Source organism: Patagioenas fasciata, chromosome 3 (genome assembly GCF_037038585.1).
Source record: "Patagioenas fasciata isolate bPatFas1 chromosome 3, bPatFas1.hap1, whole genome shotgun sequence".
In the NCBI taxonomy this organism is placed as follows: Eukaryota; Metazoa; Chordata; class Aves; order Columbiformes; family Columbidae; genus Patagioenas; species Patagioenas fasciata.
Window position 1 is genome coordinate 27,555,806 of NC_092522.1, and position 21,580 is coordinate 27,577,385.

Consider the following 21,580-nt stretch of genomic DNA (forward strand, 5'->3'; position numbering starts at 1 on the left):
GAGCCTAGTTATAATGATTTAAAATTCACTGTCCAAAACTGCAATTGCTTTTACACCAACCTAATACCATCATCATTTGCAGAACTCATACGTGTTGCTACATTTTTAATCAATTGTACCACTCAAAAAAAAAAAAAAAAAAAGCAGAGCAATTTGTGTATTTCTGACTGGTATCCTATTACTAGTGTTGTCTTCAGATGAAACATATAGAAATGAGTAAGGATGGAAGAAGGCCATAGTTAGCAAAATAGATTACACAAGTTTTAAAAAAAAGTACTTAAAAGTTCTTTTGTTTGAATTTTCAGGCAAGCCGATTAATAATGGGTAAGTTGTTCAATGACCAGATTAGAGGTATATAAACTCTGTCTAGCTGAGTTTATCAATAATGTGTTAGAGACTTGCTTAGATAAGAATTGCTTTTCACGTCAAGAGAATGAAAGAGAGGATAGAAGCAGAATACCAAATATACTGTGAAGGAAAGTGAAATTAATGCTCCAGTTTGTAATTGGAAATAATAAAAGAACAGGAGGTTGAGGTTCAGAATGAAATATTCTTTTATAGCAGAGAAGTAACTTTTTTTTTTTTCCGTCAGTTTATTTGTTTCTGTGAAAGTATTTGTGTAGGATACAAGCTATATGTTGAGGAGGAGTAAAACACACATTTTACATGAACCTGGGAATCCTCATCAAATATAGGTTTTTCAAAGAAACATTCCCATGTTTCAAGGGTTAAGCCATCCACTGGTTGAGAAATGTTAAGAGACTTTCTCAAAAACATGTGTGCATTTCTTATGTGTTGCAACTGACCATTGTCAGAGATGAGATTCCAGACTATAATGGATAAGTGTCTGATCTTATATGTTATTTTTCACATTTCAACTACTTGTGGTGCATTCATTAGTACCTCTCTTGTCCTTGGGTCTTTGCTTTCCCTATGGACAAATTAATGTACTTCCCGTATTTTGCACTTGTTCTGTCTAAACTAAAGTCTGAAGAGGGTTGGCAACTGGAGGATGAATAATAGCTTTACAAAGTGCCAATGAGAAGATTTAGAAGCTCAGCTCTGCAGGAGGACTATATTATTTGAGTTGATGTGTGTTTCCTAAGCTTTAGTTCTATTGTTTCATCCCTGATTATACAGAAGTTAATATTCTTACTGTGTTCATTTTTTGTGTATTGTCTGTTCTCAAAATCCCGTTCTTTTCCAGGTTTTTATTTTTCTCCGTTCAGTGTCACTGGCTGTCTGCCCTGTCTGTGCCACAGAGCTGGTTCCATGAATCAGACCTGTGATAAGCTAACTGGCCAATGTATTTGCCAAGATGCCTCTGTAACAGGACAGACATGTGAACGCTGCAAAGAACTTTATTTTGGCTTTGACTCTGTCACAGGGAGGTGAGTGTTTCTTTTTTACAGGTCACTTAAAACCTCCTTGTTACATTTTTCTCATAGTTGCTCATTCTGTGGTTTCAGTGACAATGGAAAGATGTGCTCTAGTTAGATAAATCCTTTTTTGCATTCATGTGTGCACTCTGATTTACGTGTGGTACGTTATACAACCCTCTCTGCTCCCATGAGCTGAAGGAAATAGAAGTTTTGCCACAGATTGAAGTAGAAACAGCATGAAAGCTGTATAATGCTAATGCTGTCTAATGTTGTAACTATTTGGTAGTTGTTTCTCTCCATTTCCTCTGCATCTTCAGTAATATGTGTGGGTTTCTGAGCTGTAATCGTTGATTATTAAAATGCAGGTAATGTACCTTTCTTATAAGCAGTGAATGCTTTTCAAGACCTCAGGAAGACATTTTAATGGAGAAAAAGTATGTAAGAAATTAGATATCCCTGTCTTTCCAAATTTCATTTTGCAGCAGCAGTTGAAATACTCACAACACCTTTTCTCTTAAAAAATCTGTTTTTCTGAAGCAGTGTATTCTGCTTCAGCACTTAGTTATGTGCCACAGGGTAAATTGTTTATCTAATGTAGCCTGAGGCCTCTATGTACACTGAAATTATATGGATATATCCCTGGAATGTAAAGGGAAAAACTTACTATAGGTGGTGAGTGCATTGTTATTCCAACTATTACTCTGTATTTCTTTTCCAGGATCATCTTTCTTGCTTAATCCCTACAATCTCAATTTCCTTTTGAATATTGTCCAATAAGATTTGCACAGCACTAATGCTATTGTATTCTCATGCAGACCAATGCTGTTAAATTGTTTTGTTGTATGTAGTATTTTTGCTTTTTTAAAACAAACAAACAAACAATAGCAACAACAAAAACCCACAGAAACAAAGTCTGTACAACATTCTCCTCCCTGTGCTCCTTTCCTCCAGCTACTGCAGGGTAGATGTACTTTTAGGCAGTGATTATCAGCGTCATCTTGCATATATTTGACATTATTCTGCAGATTTTTCACTTTAACTTTTATGTTGCTGTCACTCATCAGGAGATTTTTTAAATTAGTTTTTTATCGTTGAGGGTCACAGAGGCATCTGCTAATGGACATAGTAATCTGTAGGAATAAGGACTTCCTATTTTCACTTCCTGTCATTTCTAATTGCAAGCAATAAAATCTATGTAATATTAAATTTCACTTTTAAATATATTTTTCCATATTATTAATGATAGGTTTTTTTTTTCGTTACTTGGAATAGATTTTTTTTCTGTCCCTCCTTCACACCCTCTCAGTTTTAGCAGCTGATGGAGAGTTTTGTCTGTGTTAAGCAATAGCTTTTCTGAAGTAGATATTGGCCTTCAATTACCTGCATTTTGAGATATCTTCTGAAATTCAATGTATGTAAATATCTAGAGTTATCTAGATCCAGATCTTGTTGTAAAGATGGAAAGTTTTTACCATTCTGGAATTTGAATCAGGGTTGGCTTTAATGCCTTAATACTAGTTAATCCTCATGACAGTATTGAAGATGGCTCTGGTAGTACATTAACATGATTAAGTTGTGTTGCATATGCTTGACTTCCATTTGGTTAGCATCTACTCGTGCAATGCATCTCTGTTCCTCAGGCAGAAATGTTTATCCACAGAAAATGATGATCCAGGTCTTTATTTGTTAATCTTTTTTAACCCATTTCTTTAACTGTTAATATATTCTTAAAAAGAATAATGTGCTGCTTCTTGCTTTGTAAAGTTGCAGTGTCATTTAAACCGCCCTTGTTCCAGGGGTCTTTTAAATGATGCTGTGGTTAGAGAATGAAAAGTGTATGAGCTGTCTGCAGTGGCAAAGATGTATCTGTCTTGGCACAAAGCAGAGAAAAAGCAAAAGTTGTGCCACACAAAGACTGTGAGGTTTTAAAATTCTCCCACTTTGAGGAATGTACGTGTGAGCTGATTTGTTTTATGATGTTTTTGAGATAAAACATGAACACATTTTTAAATGCATTTCAGCTAATGAAGCAGGAAAATTTCCTTGGTAACTAAAGAATAAGAGATATTTGATATTTGCAGTGATCTGAACGGATCTGTAATGGTTGTGGGCATCAGTACACATTTGAAATACTTTACCTCTGTATTGTTTACTACAATGAACTGGTCAATGAACATCACAAATTGTTTATCTATATATATATATCTTGACAGATTACTGTTTATGAAATCCATTTAGCAAGTGAGGTTTTCCCATAAGGATGAAAAATGAAGATTTTAAACAGATTGCTGGAGAGGTTCTAACTGCACCTAGAGAGTCAATGTAATAAAGGTTTCTCTATATTAATATTACAAAACCCATTTATCCTCACAAAATCAATATTGCAATTCATCTTGGCCTGACGTTTCTTTTTCCATGTTTTAAAAAGTCTGTTTTCCTTGATTATATATAATTCTGTTTTAATAAAACTCCAAGATGTTTGAATCAGAGTATCTTGAAGAAGTAGCATTTATCAGAAATACTGAAAATATTTTACATGATTGAAAGTTTCAAAGAATTAGTTATTTAAAAAAAATCCTTAATTGATGGAATCCTTAATCCTGACTGAAAAGCACGAACTATGCATAACAACAAAACCAGTTCTAGTGTTCTTCAGTTTAAGAAAATGATGCATGTGATTACACAAATATAATGTATAATCCTGTGGAACAGAATACAACGATGTGTGCTATTGTTTGGATGCTCAGGATCCTCATTTAGTATAGATGGAGGCAGGGAGCCTCCACCTTTCCTAGAATAAAATGCAACTACTTGGAGGAGAAAGAATCAGCCCCACCCTGCCAGGTACTGAGAACTATTACTGTGACTGTATGTGTATGTGAGTTTGATTGTCTCATGTGTAAACGAGAATAAAAACTGGAATGCTCAGGGGACCCATATTTATAAGAGTTACAATAATATACAGGGGCAGTAAGACAAGTTTGTCTTTTACTGTTTATCTATTGAGGCACTTTTGTTGATAACCCTCCCCCTCAACTAAATATGTACTAAATATCATGTAGTGAAATTAGGAAATAATAAAGTACTGTCTTACTGAGCAAATAATTCTATCTTTTTTTTTTTCTTTTTTTCTTTCTCTAACTAAGCCATTTTCTCCAGTCATGACATTTAAATAGTCTAAACAAAACCTCTATTTGAAGGAGGATTTGGATGCACTGTCTACAGATGAAAAGACTTAATACAGTTTGAAAAAATTGCCCTTTTCTCTTGACTATAAAAGAGAGCAAACTACAGTATAGTTTCCAAGAGAGGATGTATTTTATTTATTCCCACAAGGATATTAGTCCATAAAACAAATTTGCAGCTTATTTTGCAGCTTTGGCTTTTATCAGCCTTTTTAAGGGTGTTGAATGATTACCCAAGAGATCACACAGCATGAGCTGCTGTGTGGAGTAAAGGAACTTTAATAGAGAGAGCTCTGTGATGGGCAGAAAATGTATGTGAAAAGTTTTCTTAAACTTGTTTAAAAATCTGTCACATTTAATGTCTCTTTCACTGATTATTGACCTGAATTTTAGTGTCCTAATGTGAAAACAGTTTCCACTCTCCCCTCCTCTCTCCCTTGCCTTAAAAAGCTGATACTTAAAACATAACAGAACTCACTTTTATTTCTGCCTTCATGTAGTCAGAAAGAGATAGACCAAGGTGATGGTGATGACTGGGAAAATGGCAAAATAACTTGTGTGAAGGTTCTGGTGAAAGTGGCCGAGAAAATATCAGCCAAATATAAATCAGGTCTTGTCTAGTCTTAGGGTTAACCGAACAAAGGGGACATGGAATGACTGTCTCTCCCTTGGCCTCCTCCAAGGTCTTTTTATGCCTCATCTTCTCGAGACCTGGCATCTGGAGTAATTTAAGATTCCCTGCAGGCTGATGTTACCTATACCTGAAAATGGGATTTTTCCAGCTCAGGGCAGGGGGAGTGAAGTGGAGATTTCCCAGTGTGTTTTAGCTGCACTGTACAGTCCCACATTTCTCCCAGTGCATAGTTTTTGAAAACTTAGCCTGCAGCAATTAAAATGTATTGAAAGTAGAATCTAAAGTGCAAGGTTTTATTTGCCATTGTTGACTTTCTGTTATGACAACTAATGGCAGTCTGTATTGCAATGGGTAGCATAACAGTATTTACAGTAAGGAAACAATTGCTTTGCTTAACTTCTGAGATGTTCTAAGTCTTTGAATATTTGCATAATCTGACATTGGTATCCCTAGTCTAAATGAATGTCAGTGGGAAAACAGTATATCAAGTGAAAAACAAGTTGAGCATGAGAGGTTTCACATGCAAAAACTGAAGCATAAATTAATCCTGAAAGTACTCTACTGATGCCAAAGAGATTTACAGAACTGAAATGTGGCATTTGTGTGATACCAATGCTTTTATTTTTTATTGTTCTTTTTAAATAAAAAACAATTTAATTTACACAATTAATTAAATATTATTTTTAGTAATTTTGTCCCTCAGGCTGTGAAGAAGCTGTGCTTTCTGTTATTATATACATATTTCTGCTGTTTCCTGTCACTGCTTTAATCTCAGGATTTTTTTCTCCCATTTTTTGTCTACATTCAGTCTCCTTTATTCGCAGCATGTGGGTTTTTTTTTGTTTTGTTTTCAAGTCCAAGTTGCCTTTGTGGACAAGAAATTATTAATTGATTTATTTTTCAACAAAAGCCTAGTTTCCTGTAAGTTGGAATGTTGCATATTTTGTGCAGAAACCTATGAAATCACTTACACATATATCACTGAACTCTAAAGCTCTGCAAGAAAGGTTGTGTAAGCGTTGCAGGACTGAGTGCATGAAGTGGTTATTACTTAACATTATTATCCATTTTGTGTATGGATCCATATATATAAAAGCTCTTTAATTTCAAGTAGTTTTAGTCTAAATTAGAATGTTATTCTGGCACTGAAATGTTAATGTTTATTTTTATAATGGACACCTTTTTTGTAAGTTTTTTTTTTTTTTATCAGGCTAATAAATTTTCTACTGTGTCTCTGGCTACTGAACTGTTTACGATTTTTTAATTGTGTTAGCGAAGAATCTTTTAAACAAAACCCTACTGTGCGTAACCAGAGTGTTAATGTGTTTTGATCACTTCCTTGATTTGTTTTTGTTTGTAGATGTCAGCACTGTAATTGTCATCCTGCAGGAGCCATTACTGGGACTTGTCATCTTGTTACTGGACAGTGTGTTTGTAAACAATTTGTAACTGGCTTGAAATGTGACAACTGTGTTCCCAATGCTAGTAATTTGGATGTCCACAACCTATTTGGCTGCAGTAAAAGTAAGTGGATGTTAGGCCTTGAAAGCGTGCCTTTCAAATGAATGTTGCTCTTTTTTTTAAAAAAGAATAGATTTAGTGAGTATTAAATTAGGTCAGCAGTACTAAAACTGGGTTTGACTTTTTTCTTCTCTCCCCATATTTCTGGTTCCTGATGTCTGCGTGAGGAGTGTTTTCTAGAGAGGTATGCAGAATGCTTTGTGTCCTACGTGCAACTTGTGCTTGCAGTCCAACCCAGGGGAGAAGTAATGGTCTATAGGTCCTTTGGACTTCCCACTATGTTCTTCATAGTGACCAATGCAGAGTTCACCTTCTCGTCACCGGAATGCAGCAGTATTTGTACAACTTAGAGCTTAGCACACTTTCCTGCTGTTGACAGGAGGCTGAAGACCTGTCTTCAGAAGGTCTGTTGCAGTTTTGCTCCTGGGGTTAATTCAAAATCTGCTCTTCAGTACGACGTAGCTTTGCGTTCCTTATCCTGGGACTTTTTTTCAGTCAGTTTGGGAAAATATGTGATGCAGTGTAACAGAAAGTCAGAAATTGATATGTGTGAGATGGGCCTGCAGCTATGTTGATGGTCAGATCATGAATTGTAATGAAACACATTGCAATGGAACATCTGCACTTCTGCCATGGCAATGAGTCTGAATATGAAGAGATGGCACAGTTTCAGCCTTTGTTCGTGTCATAAGTAGTGAAAACTAAATATACAGATTTGCTCACCACTTCATGGTCTCTAAGCTGGCAGGGATTTTACAGAAGGAGAGGAAAAATATTATATGTTAAAAGAAAATTAAATGTTTAAGTTGGCTTCAGTTCAATGTTCAGAAACGGGCTTTGAGGACTCCATACCACACAATGTCGAACTGTGTGGGTAGGACCTCAGCTAGTTCTGAAAAAGTTGCATTATGTTTCTGTGACACACCTTACTGCCATATGCAGTTAATGGCCCAGTCTCGGAAGTCATGCAACCAGTCACTGAGGGACCCTGCAGATGCTAATTGATCATTTCTGTCAGCAGACCTAATAAATAATGGCTAGGCTGATGCTACTGTGAGGGTCAGCTCAGGTAGCCATGTGTCATGCAACAACAGGGTCAGATGTTCTCAACTGATCTCTGGAGTATGATTCTGGATCATCCTTCAGTAACATATTTCTTTGTATATTTTGCATAGATATTTATGTGACGTTCATCATTATGATATGCACACAAATTAAATTTGTAAGCAGAAAATGTATGTGCATGAAGAGTTTCTTTACAAGGACAGGCAGCTCACATGTTAATTTCAGTTTGTATTTCATTGTAAATTGGTTTAAATTTCAAATAATATGCAATGCAGAATGCACAATGCTAAAAATGGGGTAGAATGAAGAGACTGATTTGTTTCCGAACATTATTTTTTTCCCTCAAAGTTTGGAAGTGTTTAGATACAGTTTTGTTTTGTTTTTCCCTGTGCTCTTCTGTAAAGGCATAGTATCTCTTCGTTGTGCAAACAGTTGATTGGCTAGTTGATTCTTTAAAAAATGTAGAATGTTTCAACTGAATGTATAATGATAATAATACATGGCACTTTTATGATGCTGTTCATCTTAGAAGTGCTTTGCAAATATAAACCAACCTGCTTATTTATGTTGGTATATACATTGGATAAAGGTCAATGGCAATTCAACTATAAAATTGATTAATAATAATATGACATAGATAAATAATATCATAGATTTTAGTGAGAAAAAAATACATCAAGCAGTATTCTAAATGACAAGCGGAGTCCTCTTCTGGACATAGATGATATAGCAATTGCAGTCTTTTTGTTATTCGTACCAAAATATTTTAACTTGTTGCACAGATATGAAGCTTTACCTGGCTTGATATTTGTGGTTATTTTCCTTGCAGAACAGTATTTTGTTGACACATACTATTACTGGTTATAAGTCTTTGCCAAGGGAAGCAAATGTAAGTTGCTGTCACTGTCCAACTAACCTTCTTTAAGGAGAAGACCTATTTTCAGTTTTTCAGACCAACTATGTCTTAGATGCTGCATAAAAATCTGAAATACTGTAGCCTCATCTAAGTGTTTCTGCTCTAGCAGGGGGATTGGGCTAGATGATCTTTTGAGGTCCCTTCCAATCCCTAACATTCTGTGTTTCTGTGATTCTGTACTTTGCTTACACATCTAAAATGTGAAACAACAAACAAATGAGAGCAATATGCAATAGTGTGAGACTCAGAATGGAGTGTGAAGGTTAGGCTGGTGAATTTGTATGATTGCTCAGGTCTTGTAATCATGTATTACCTGGAGAGAAACTTTCAAAGATGCCAGAGGGATTTAGGAGCACTTATTTCCCTAGATTCTCAAACTCCTGTAGTGTAGATTTACTTCCAAACTCAGCTGAATTCAAAAGCTCTAGACTGGCAATGCAACAATCTGTGCTTTCTAATGGGAGATGATGATTGTGTGCTGTCCAATCCAATGAATTCTAGAAATGCAGGGTGTTTCAAGAAGATGGATCCAATTTGAAGTTGACTGTGACTTGAAATTGGATTCATCTTTTAGAAGCGCACTGTATTTTCTGCTATTTCTTGGCTGAAAGACTGCAGTAGGAACAGGGCTTTTCATTATCTTATGCTAAAAGAGCTTCAAATCACATTTCAGATTTGTATTAAAAGCCAAAATGTTATGTGACCCACTGTTTGTATAACTCACTACATCTATCACTTTTGTGGTTTGAGGTCCTCACTGTTGCTTTCTGTCTGCAATTTCACTCTTCACTTCTTGTCTCCTGTTAGGTTGGCTGAACAGATACTTATAATAAAATTTGGTGAATTGTGTATATTAAGGAAATATCCACGTGATAAAGATGATGATAGTCATCATAGAATGATAGAATGTCCTGAGTTGGAAGGACCCACAAGGATCATTGAGTCCAGCTCCTGTCTCTGCATGTGACAACCCCACAGTTCACACCATGTGTCTGAGGGTGTTGTCCAGTCTCTTCTTGAACACTGTCAGGCTTGGGGCCATGACACCTCCCTGGGGAGCCTGTTCCAGTGTCCACCACCCTCTGGGTGAAGAATCTTTTGCTAATGTCCAACCTGAACCTCCCCTGGCACATCTTCCTGCCATTCCCTCAGGTTCTGTTATTGCTTGCTAAAGATAAGAGATCGGCTCCTAACCTTCTTCCTCCTCTTGTGAGGAAGCTGTAGACTGTGATTAGGTCTCCTCTTGTCCAGGCTGAACAAACCAAGTGACTTTAGCCACTCCGCATAAAGCTTCCCCTCCGAACTTTTCAAGAACTTTGTAGCCCTCTTCTGGACACTCTCAAGCAGCTTTATATTCCTTTTTATCCTGCGGTACCCAGAACTGCACACAGAACTCCAGGTGAGGCCACACTGGTGCAGAGCAGAGCAGGACAATCACCTCCCTTGCCTGGCTGGCAATGCCATGCTGGATGCTCCTAATTTTGATATTTGCCCATAATGCTTAATGTAAGGGAGAAAAGCTTATTGGGTGGTTCTGGATCCAGCTCTTCGTAGCTTACTCCATATTTAGATTTCTGTACTGCGCTTGACTATTCTAATCCCTGGAGCAAAATATTTTCCTTTAGATCTGTGCTCCCCTGGTTTTCCCTCCCTTGGTAAAGACAGTAGGGGATGGCACAGTCTACCTTTGAGTCAAGCTATAGCAGTCACTAGTGGCCAAAACAAAGCAGCTTTGTCCTGTGCCAGGATTCTGTACTATCAGAGAATCGTGTATTAATACCTTTAAGATCATGGAGTCGAACTGTAAAACAGTATGTTTATGTGTATGTGTATATATGTTGATGTTTCTATCTATGCACGTAAAGTTTGATTTCTGGGTAACAGCAAATTATCTTAGAAAGGATCACGATCATACAGTTGGATTACCAAAGAGTGATAGGAGGGATTTTGAGCTGTTCTTTTTGAAAAAGTGAGACTTTCAGCTTGTGAACTTTTCTCTTTATTGATACCAGTGCGATTAAGTAGCACTTTTTCCAGTTAATGGAGGTGATAGCAGAGTAGTATTTTGGTAAATAAGAATCTCAAGCTGATTTCTTAAAAACTTAGATACCTCGCTTTCATTGATTTATATTTTATTGGAAACAAATGGAAGTGAATTGCCTAAATAACCTTCCAAATTTGCCCCTTTATGTTTTTTGTCATTTAATTAAATAGGGTTATTGTAATACTTGAGTGAAATTTGTAGTTAGTTGGACTTTCCATTTCTATTCTATTAGAGGAAGTTATGCCTGCCCTGTGCTAAAATGGATTGAATCCTCTGGAAAAAATAAAGTATAATTGAACTATCGACTTCAATAATGTGGCCGGATAAACATGTTCCTGTTTTATAGAGATGTTGAAATACATTAACAACAACAAAGTGTTTGGGAAACTGTTGTGTATGTACTTTAATTTGAGGGGGAAAGAATGATTAAGTTTATTTGTAATTTGTTTAAATGCATAAATTTCTTTCACATACTTGGATAAAAAGCTTTGCTGGAGAATGTTTGGATGGATCAATTTATTAATATGTTAGTTGAGTGACTGTATATTTACTTGATGTTTTTTCTTGAAGAAAACTTAGCAGTTTCTTTGCATTTTTATTTTAATTTGTGTGATTATGATTACATTCATTCTCACATCCTGTGGTTTTGTGTATGTTTTAGCTCCATTCCAGCAGCCGCCTCCTACAGGAGAAGTTTTCAATTCGTCTGTTATCAGTCTTTCATGGAGTTCCCCTGACTCTCCAAATTCTAACAGGCTTACTTACCAGCTGTATAGGGATGAGGCTGAAATTTATACAATAGAAGACTACTACCCTTATAGTAAGTATTTATAGGAAGATGATATAAAAAGTTTTGCCTTTGTGCATGTGTATATATATACATATATATGTATATATAACATCTGCAATTTTTCTTAATTATTTCTCATTTCTGTCATTATAATTTTCTGTCATTTTGAACACATTATTCTGTTTTATTTTAATGAGTTACTGTTCTGTGTTATTAATTTTGTTTGAAAGAAAGGACTACTCTGGTCTAAAATCTGGCAAACTGAGTCACCCAAAATGGCTGATAATTTTTAACTCTTTAATCTGAAAAACCTGAATTTACTCACCAAAAGTATTCCCTGCAAATATATATAGGATCCAAAATCTACAAGACGTCCCAGAGAAAGAATTAGGGTGAATGGAAGAGACCATAATGTGCTTAAACTCCCTTTTTTCATCCTCCTGGTTTTAAACTGTTAACAGATTAGGAAAGCTTTTTGTGGTCTCTAACTTTTAGCACCTTCTGTTAAGCTATCAGTGTAGCTCTTGATTTCCCTTTAGCAGCATCACTTCTCTCATGTTGAGGCTTGCAAAGGGATCCGCAGAAGGCAATCCTCAAGGATTTGGCATTCTGTCCTAGCTGGAAAGGCTATTTTGTGCTACTGTTGTTCCTCTTCTCAAACAAAAGGAGGTGGATTTGGATCTTGGATTTATGTATATACAGCACACTAGTATGTTGTTTGTTTTTAAGGAGACAAATATGGTTTAATACCAGTAAGGTTTAATTTCTGTTCTAGCAGCTTCCTTGTTGCATGTTCATACCAATGCAGCATTAACATTTTGCAGAAGTTGAGTCTTTCTAATTATTGACACATACCCTGGAGTAAAAAAAAATATACTATTGTTCAGTGGAAGCACAGATACTTTGGAATGCACCGAACCTTTTACGTCTCCCATCTGGCTCACCAAAAAGGACTGTTGTTTGGCCCCAGCTCCTGACCCCAGCCAGCAACTAAATCTGCTCTCTCACCTCTTCCCTGCCCCTGGTGGGATGGGGAGGAGAATCAGGAAACAAAAGGGAAAACTCTTGGGTTGGGATGAGAACAGTTTAACAGAGCAGAGAAAAAAAAAAAAAAACAACAAAGGCAAAAAACCAATCCCCCCAAAACCCTAACAAATTAACAATAACAATAATGGAAGCAGCCTGCACCAAAAGCCTCCTCTGCAGTCACAGACAGTGGCTCATGCCCGAAATACAGTAGTACTGAACCACATGTCCCAAAGAGAGCTGAGAGTGTTCTGGACCAGCCTACTTCCAGCAGCAGCAAGAAACAAAGAGATTTCCCCTGTCCAACTCCCCATTTATAACTGAACGTGACCCTGTACAGGATGGAATACCCCTTTGGCTAGTTTTGGGTCAGCTGCCCTGGCTGTGTCAACCCCCAGCCACTTGTGAACATAATACCTATCTTGGCTGACCCAGCACAGTGCTACAATGTCAAGGGTTGAATATCTAGCAATACTAATAATTTTGTGATCTAGCAATACTAATAGTTTTGTGATCCTCTTCTTCAAGTTGTACTTAGGGCTGCCTTGCCAGGGCAAACATCCAGAGAACAGGTAGAAATAGCTGTGTCCTCTCCTTTTGCTTTGGAAAAGTTTCATACTATCTGTGCTCTCAAATGTACTACATTACTCAATGTTTCCTATTTTTTAAGACAAAGAAATGTATGATGGTATGGTTGTACATAAATTTATATTGTGCTGTGATGACTAAGATGTGTCACTGCTTCTGGCATGTGCACAGGAGCTATTCATGGTCATGGCTGCTAAAAAGATAGGGATGAGGAAGGTAAATATAGGCTTTAGATATACCTTTTTAATACTTATTTGCACTTCTGTTTCACTTTTCATGCAAAATCAAATGCTTTACAAATGAACTACTAAGCACTATTTTAGAAGTGAGGAAGTGAAAGTGAATGTCTTCCACTGTGAAATGAATAAGGTGTGAAAATCTACAGAATGGTTTGCTTTTCTTTTTCTAAAGCAAGTCCACTAATATTGATACAGATTTACATTTGAAAAAAACTATTTTTGAGCAAAGGAGGAACAAGAAGATAGTTGTATTAATCTTGTCCATCATGAAAGCAGGTACTGGGAGAAATACAGTGGAAAAATTATTTCTCCAATTATGCCAATGTATAGTGGAAGACAACAGAGGGAAAAGGAGAGGGCTTTCCCCTGTCTAAAAGGAAAAAAAATAAATTTGAAAGGTTACAGTGTTAATAATGATCTCAAGAAGAACATGTAAATGGGCATAAATATCTTATGTCTGCAATTGGGACTGGAAAGACTTCAGTCGAATTAAGATTATTTTTAACATGTTAGACTGATAAAATTATCTTCTTACCTTTTTGTTTTAGGTGTTCAGACCTTCACTGATACCATGTTATCCCCATATACCTTCTATTCCTATTACGTCCAAGCCAGCAATGTTCATGGTTTGACTAGAAGTGCTTCAGTGATGTACAGAACAAAATCTGGGATTCCTACAGGAAGCTTGCATTTAAATCCTGTCTTTCCTGTTAGTCACCGCTCTGTTTTACTTCACTGGACAAGCCTCTCCAATGACTCTGGGCCCATAGAGAAATACATTTTGACATGTACTAACTTTGTTGATCTTCAGCCTTGTGGTCAGTATGAAGGCTTGAAAACGTCAGCAATTCTTTGGAATCTCATTCCATTTACAAAATATGTTTTTTCTGTGCAAGCTTGTACAAGTGGAGGCTGCTTAAAGAGCCAGCCAGTAACAGTAATTACTGCACAAGCACCTCCAGAAGAGCTACGCCCACCGTTGATAGAAACTATCAGCTCTACAGAACTGACTGTGGAATGGTCACCACCCGAGAAACCAAATGGTAAGACATTGTATTTACTTTTGTAAGTCAAAGGTATTGCCAAGAAGCAAGAGCATTTCCTCAAATCTGGTTAGAATATACTTACCAGTGCAACATGAGCTGAGAATTAAGTAAGGGATTTGCCTGAATTTGCCCGTCTGCCACTAAATGTATCTTCAGAGTCTGCGTTTTATTCTGTTGGAGTCCAGAACTTCAACTGAATGTGTTTGGTCCATAATTTAGCCTTTAGTGGCATCTGCTGCAGCAAAAATCACATTTATAATTAAACATTTAGAGTAAAGTTAATTTTTTCCTAATTTGCCAAATCGCCTAGTTCAGACAGATGTGGTGATATTGCCTTACAAAGAATAAATAAACGGATAACAGTTATGGAAAAAATTGTAAGAATTAACAGAGAAGTCTGTTTTTAAAGCCATCCGTCATGTATAGTAACTAATTCTATTACCAGTATAACTTTGTTAGGGATTAGATGATTGCCAGGAGTTGCTGGTCTAACTTGTGTAATAATATTTTAGATTTTTGAGACTGAGAACACAGCTGTTGTAGGATACTTCTGTGATGCCACAGATTTTACTATTGAACACTGTATCATTTAGTTTATATGCAGTGGAGCTTTGTGAACTTGCACTTACATGCACAAATATTTGTGTATGCGCAAGCAAGCATTTTGATCTGTTCACAAAATGAGTCTCTGTCTATGGGGAGCTCACCTTTCTCTTCGAACATCTCATTTGACAACTAGTATCAGATTAGACAGGAGGAATGCCCACACAAGAATGCTTATATGTATTTAGAGGGGTAGTTCCTATAGTGCAGGTTGTGATATTTGCTAATAGCACTTGTGTCTCAGCCTGTAGCATATATTCCTTACAATATTGCTAGCACAGGAAGGTTTAAGCAATAGTCTTGTGTTTGTTTGGTTGGTTTTGGTTTTTGATTTGTGTGGTTTTTCTTTTTTTTTTAATAACTTTTAATAAATTTTATTATTAAAAAAAAGAATCTGGTCAGATTTCCTGGTCTTTACAAGGACAAACAGAGAAACTGTTTCTCCCAGGCAACCTCTCTAGTTCTGTGCATGAATACAGGCCCAAATGGTCATTAACTCCGGGCTTTACTGTGTCTCTCATCTTTTCCATTTGGGAAATCTCCAGTCAGCTTTCTTACAGTCTATTTCTACAGTTAAATTGCTTTCATGATTCAACCTAGATCATGTATCACTTAATAGCATAATAGTGATTTTTTTTTTTCCAAAGTACTGAGACCTTCCTGCATATGGAATAGGTTTACATTGGTGGAAAACTCATACACACACATCTCCTCTCCAGTAGTATCTTCTGAAAGGTTAGCGTTAGACTGTCACTTAAGGATTCTTTACCCGTTATGCAAAACAAAAGCAAAATCAAAACCAACCAAACAAAAACCAAAACCAAAAACAAACCAACCAACCAACCAAAACCCCAAATCCACACCTTTTGAAAATTAGAGGCCTGAAGTAATTTCCAGTTGACATTCGGTAAGATATAATCTTCCAGTGAGGCTGGTAGAACTCACACTGCAATCTAGCCATTTGCTTTCAGATCCTGAAACTGCATGGAAGGGAAAATAGGGTAATGCAAGAAATACCAAAGTGAACATTTGGATGGAAATAGCAGAAACTAGGAAAGCTTCTTATACTATATTTTCTGTGATGTTGGTTGATTGATTGTTTGTTAACTCATTAAATATATTGGTGTTGGTATTTTAGAAAAACTCTGGAAAGTGTTTAAATGCACTATTTTTTCTGGCTCAATTTTCTCTAGGCATAATTATAAGATATGAACTTTACATGAGAAAAAAATTAAAACAAGCTGGAAACTTTCTTCTTCCTGAAATTCGTATTTTCCAAAGCAGCGGATGGTTCAGTCCTCAACCAGTTATGGAGTCTCCTAATGAAAATGCCCTGGCTCCACCACAAACCAGTACCACAGTCACCGATTTGGAGCCATTCACAGAGTATGAATTTTATGTGCTAGCAGTAAACATGGCAGGTAGCATATCTTCAGACTGGATATCAGGAAGAACAGGAGAGGCTGGTAAGTAATGTTTTCAATTTGTTTTATAGAAATGAAAAACTAAATTAGAATGCCTTTTTATTTTAATGTACTTACTGATTATTCAAATAGGGACAAATTCTCATTTTTTCTCATTTTTTAACTAATTAAAGATAGATCAGTTTATCTCAGAACTTATTATGTTAAGCAAAAACATGTTCTTCACCTCAAAATAATATTGTTGAAGAGAATAATTCCTATCGATTAAACCAAAATTTCAAAACTACAAGACTGCAAAATCTACCAAGCAGTGTTTGAATTCTCCACTGTTTTCCCTGTTGTTATTTATATTCTTTAAAGGGAGAATACATGAAAAAGTATTGGTTTTGTCAGAAGTGTATTAACAGTTGGTGTCAATAAAGAATGTTGTCCAAGAAGTTACATGTATTCACGGAGGAGGTTCTAAGGAGTTTTCCTGAACTGAGGCTTTGATTGCTTAGAAAGAGATTTCTTTTTTTTTTTTTTTTTAATTTATTTTTTTAAGAACTTGAGAGAGTTACCTTTTCAGGAATACAGTGCTTGAAAGTTTTCATATGCTTTTATGGAGGTCAAGTGTCATAATATGGGCCATTTTTTCCAAAAGTTTAACCAGTTCGCAAGGGCTCTTATGACCTTTCTGTTCAGATTTTCAAAAGGGATTCCCACAACCTGTTATTTGAAACAACAGATATTTATTTCTATGTTTACATTATAAATCTAAGGGATTTTTAGGCTTATAAAGCCTCTGTTTTGCAATTAAATATCTCTGTTACATCACTGATGCTTTTGTTTGCTGTTAGCTTGGAAATCTTGTCCTCAGTCACTTGCTCCCGCAAAATAGCAGGCTAAACTAATTCCCCTTTCAAATGAGTCTTTGTGCTTATCTGTTCTTAAATACAGTATGTTATAAAAGTGTTAAATTGTATTTGGGAAGAGGTCCATTAGTATGGTTGTTTGTATGTAGCAGAAGTGCTATGAGTTGGTGTCCTATTATTACAGAGTAATCAGGTGGGGATTTAACTGCAGTGCAAACAATCCTTTTACAGATTTGCTATGGAAGACAAGGGAACTGTTTTGTAAGAAGTGAGAGACATGTTAATTTCAAACTGGCCTAGCAAACAAAATTGCTTTTAAGATGCTGAAGTATTGAACACTTTTTGCTTTTATCAGTTTTTTCCCAGGTTGCATGAAGTTTTTTTCAAGACTTTTTCATTTGTATGTACTTTCCTACCTGCTGCAGGGGTTAGGATATCAGTGCTGATTAGTATTTCTTTGAAGGCATAGGTGGAGTTTTCTTCTGCATTCATGGCCAAAGTAGAAAACAGGAGAATGATGGGTGAGGTATTTTTTATGTGCTATGAAAATAATATGAAAATTCCTGTTAGGCTTGAAAATAAAATTAAAAAAACCAAAAGACTGTCTGAAATGGTGTTTTACAAATACAGTGAGAAAGCTTGCATTAAACATGTTGGTCACTTTATGAATGTTATTTTATTAATTTGATTTTAGCCCCAGTGTTCATGCCATCTCCATCAGTATTCCCTCTTTCACCATATTCTGTCAATGTGTCATGGGAAAAACCTGAAGATAATTTAGCAAGAGGAGAAGTCATGGGATACAGTGTCAGTTTGATGACAGAACAAAGGTTCTTGCCACCATTTTCCCAGGTATTATTGCTGCATTTATTTTTTTCTAACTGGTAATAATAGAATTAATAAAGTCTGATGTCCTCTTTGTCATTGTGATGAATTGTTTCCCTGAGTTGCTGGATATCATCTGATCTAACTTTTTCACCTATCAGTTTATCTTGAGTGCTCTGTAATGTTGTACACTACTTGCAGGTTTTATGTTGTATTCCTGAGCTGACTTGTTTTCAGTAGTGGGTGAGATTCAAAGTTGAGAGTGATGAGATTGAGCAACAACATTTAAATTGCCTTGATTTTTGCATGTTCTGATTCTGTATTGTTGCTATATTTGGTGATAAATTTAAAACGATGTTGTTTTGTAGGAATCTGCATTTTCATCTGCATTCTGCACCAGTCTTGCCTTCCTTGGACCAGTCTTTGAAGTGGGGAAACCTAAAACAGCAGAAAACAAACTTAATAAAGTCTAAACACATGATTTTAAAATACTATCGTAATTTGAGTGACTGGGTTTGGCAAACAAATACCATGGCAGTAGTAGTAAGCTAAAGCTTGAGAATTAGCAAGGTAGGAGGTAATCAGAATGTGGGAGTGGATCTTGTGCTCTGCCATTGTGTTTCTCATTTCAGAGCAGATTTTGTCCTTCAGTGCTACCACAGATTGGACCTCAATTTATTTGTCTATGAAGAGAGGATACTGTTGCTCCTGGGGCTGTTGTAACAATATGTAAATGTAAATTCCTTCTAGTCACAGGCTTGCAAGCCTTCTTATCTAAGTAAACATCTGATAAAGAAGATATCTGAAATACAACAGTTGACTCAGTTCCACTCTTTCTGATAGCTCTAAGTGAAGCAGATTGAAATGTCTGTAGGTATAGTTATTCCCCTCCCTCCTAATGCCTGCTAATCATGTCACTCATTCAATGGTGGTCAGATGTCACCACTTAATAGTGTCATCTTCGTCATCTGGATTGTAGCTGCACTGTTTGTAGAGATAACTGCACCACCACACAGTTTTATGAGGCAATAACTTTGTTTCCTCATTTATCCACTCAGGAACTGGCTTATTGCCTCATAAAACAGTGTGATGGGAAGTATTATTACCTAAATCCTATCTTGTTCAGATTCTCCAAAATAATCCTCTCCCTCAGTTGGTCTTTGCAGGCTTTTCTGTATTCTAAATGAAGGAATCTGCAAATTCAGAGACAAGTTTCTTATTAGTGAACATGTCATCCATTAATAGGAATGAAAATATTATTAACCAACTGTTGTCTTCCAATCTGGTTGCGTTGCAGGTTTTGCATATTTCTGAGGCTCATGAGCTATCCTACGTAGTGACGGGATTAAAACCTTATGGGATGTACAACTTTACTGTTACTCTCTGCAATCAAATTGGTTGTGTAACCAGTGAGCCAGGCATGGGGCAAACCTTGGCAGCTGGTAAGGAAACAGTCTGTATCAAAGTGCAAAGCTCACACGCAGTTTACTAATGAATACCATTAAGATGATCATAGTTTGATGCACAGTGACAGGGGTAGGTGTTGTATTAATACAAAGTGACTTGCTTAATTATTATTTGTTTATCTTGACGGATTAAACCCAAAATGTTTTCAATGAAGGTTTAAGGTTGCACTCTTACAGCAATAGGATTTGTGTACTTCTCTCTCGATTACAAGTTATGCATGTATATATTTATGTTCATGTTTATTTAAATGGTTACTGTACATAAATGTGACTGAACACATTCATTTATTTATAATGCTAAGTTGTTAATTTGTTGTTTTTAGTGTGTGTCACTTTTACATAACGGGACGTAAAATGCACATGGTGTGCCAATGCCTTGCTTAACCCATGAAGTTGCATTGTTTTTGTTTTAAACTCTAACATATGAACATAGTGTGTTTGTGTGTCTAAATCGGAAGCAACATACATGCCTTGGGTCTGCTTTTTCAAAAATATTTGTTTATTTAGCCCCTGAGATTTATGAGATTTTGCTTTGTAGATATGTATACATACACTTTCCTACAGAAACAACGCTTAAGAAACTGCACATATGTGATTGTGCACCTTAATAAATTGTCAGTCTTTGAGTTAATTTCAACCACATGTCAGGGACTTCAAAGCTACTAACTTTCTACAAATTTAGGAGAAAATAAGCATCAGTACGGAACAGAGATGGAGAAAGCCTGTATTTACTTTGAAGAAAAGACTGGCATGAACTCACTTCTGAGGATCAAGGGGGTTTTGAGAGAAAAATTGTTAGGAAAATCAGCTTCACAAGTCTCTTTATTCCTGGAACAAGGTAGTTAATGCACGTCTTTAATACTATAAATATAAGCTCAGAATCCATGCTATGCGTCATGCTGGTGCTCACCTACAGAGAGCTGACTATTTCACATTGTGTTTTGCTTTTTTATAGATATTTAAAACACATCAATTATTTTCACAATATTAGCATTTTCAGTTAAACAGTTTGTGGTGGTCTCATGCAGATGTTGTGATAATGATCTTTGAAATTACCTGTCTTATGTAATTTTGTCTCCCATAAGAAACAAAACCCTGAAAATTTCTGCTGTGCAGAATGTTTTCCTAAGTTCTCTGGGCTGTCTTGAGTTGCTTGAATTCCATCTAAGTTCCTCTGCATAATCAACAAAGAGGTATGGGAGTTTCCAGACAGGGAATAAGGAGTTGCCCAGAGCCAGTAAATAGGAAGCTTTATATACATGAACTGGAGTTTAGGCTGTTGGGGTATTACCTCTAGTGTGTCCTCTGTTCTTCATTTGTCTCTTTATTTAATTGCCTTTTCATTTGTTCTTGAGTGGAAGATGGATAACTCGTTCCTTGATTCACCATACTGCCTTTGTGTATCAGTGGGCAAAGATTGCTCTGTCAGTTGTCTCTCTTGCTGAATTGTGGATTTCAAAATTTATTTTCTTTCCTTATACTACCAGCTCTTAAAATTTCAAGGTGACCAACTAGAAAGCCTCCTACTTGTATGAGTATGACTTTATGCTGTACCACACAGCCATGCAAGGAGCAGCATTCCAGTCTGTGCTGATAACCATGGAAACAAATATGGCCTAAATGGCAAACCTTATTGCTACAAATGATCCAACTTTGCATTTATACATTTATTAAAACATTCAGAAACAGTAGCTTAGTTGTGCCTGACAGCTTGTTTATGACCATCTCCTCTGTGGTTGTGTTAATACTTAGAGACCTATCACATTAGAGAAGACAGGAGAATACAAAATAGAATAACAGACACATTCCAATATATTAGCTGTTTTGCAGTGTAACTTTTTCCTGCTTACTGTTTTAAGCCTTGATAATAAAAAACCGGTCTTGTTTTGGGTTCCTTTTATGGTTTGAAAGCATGTTAATGCAATGTCTTGAATTTCTACAAACTAAACAGTAAACCACTTAAATTTTGCAC

General features: G+C 36.3%; 1 protein-coding gene across 2 annotated transcripts in view; it reads left to right on the plus strand.

Annotated features, from left to right (window-relative positions):
* USH2A (usherin) overlaps positions 1 to 21,580 on the plus strand; it is a 386,355-nt gene that overhangs the window by 75,648 nt on the left and 289,127 nt on the right. For both annotated transcript variants that reach the window (XM_071805984.1, XM_071805985.1), the window contains exons 14-20: positions 1,208 to 1,391; positions 6,562 to 6,725; positions 11,409 to 11,567; positions 13,939 to 14,433; positions 16,233 to 16,505; positions 18,012 to 18,169; positions 19,440 to 19,584. In XM_071805984.1, the coding sequence (XP_071662085.1) occupies positions 1,208 to 1,391; positions 6,562 to 6,725; positions 11,409 to 11,567; positions 13,939 to 14,433; positions 16,233 to 16,505; positions 18,012 to 18,169; positions 19,440 to 19,584 (1,578 nt within the window). The remainder of the gene's footprint in view (positions 1 to 1,207; positions 1,392 to 6,561; positions 6,726 to 11,408; positions 11,568 to 13,938; positions 14,434 to 16,232; positions 16,506 to 18,011; positions 18,170 to 19,439; positions 19,585 to 21,580) is intronic.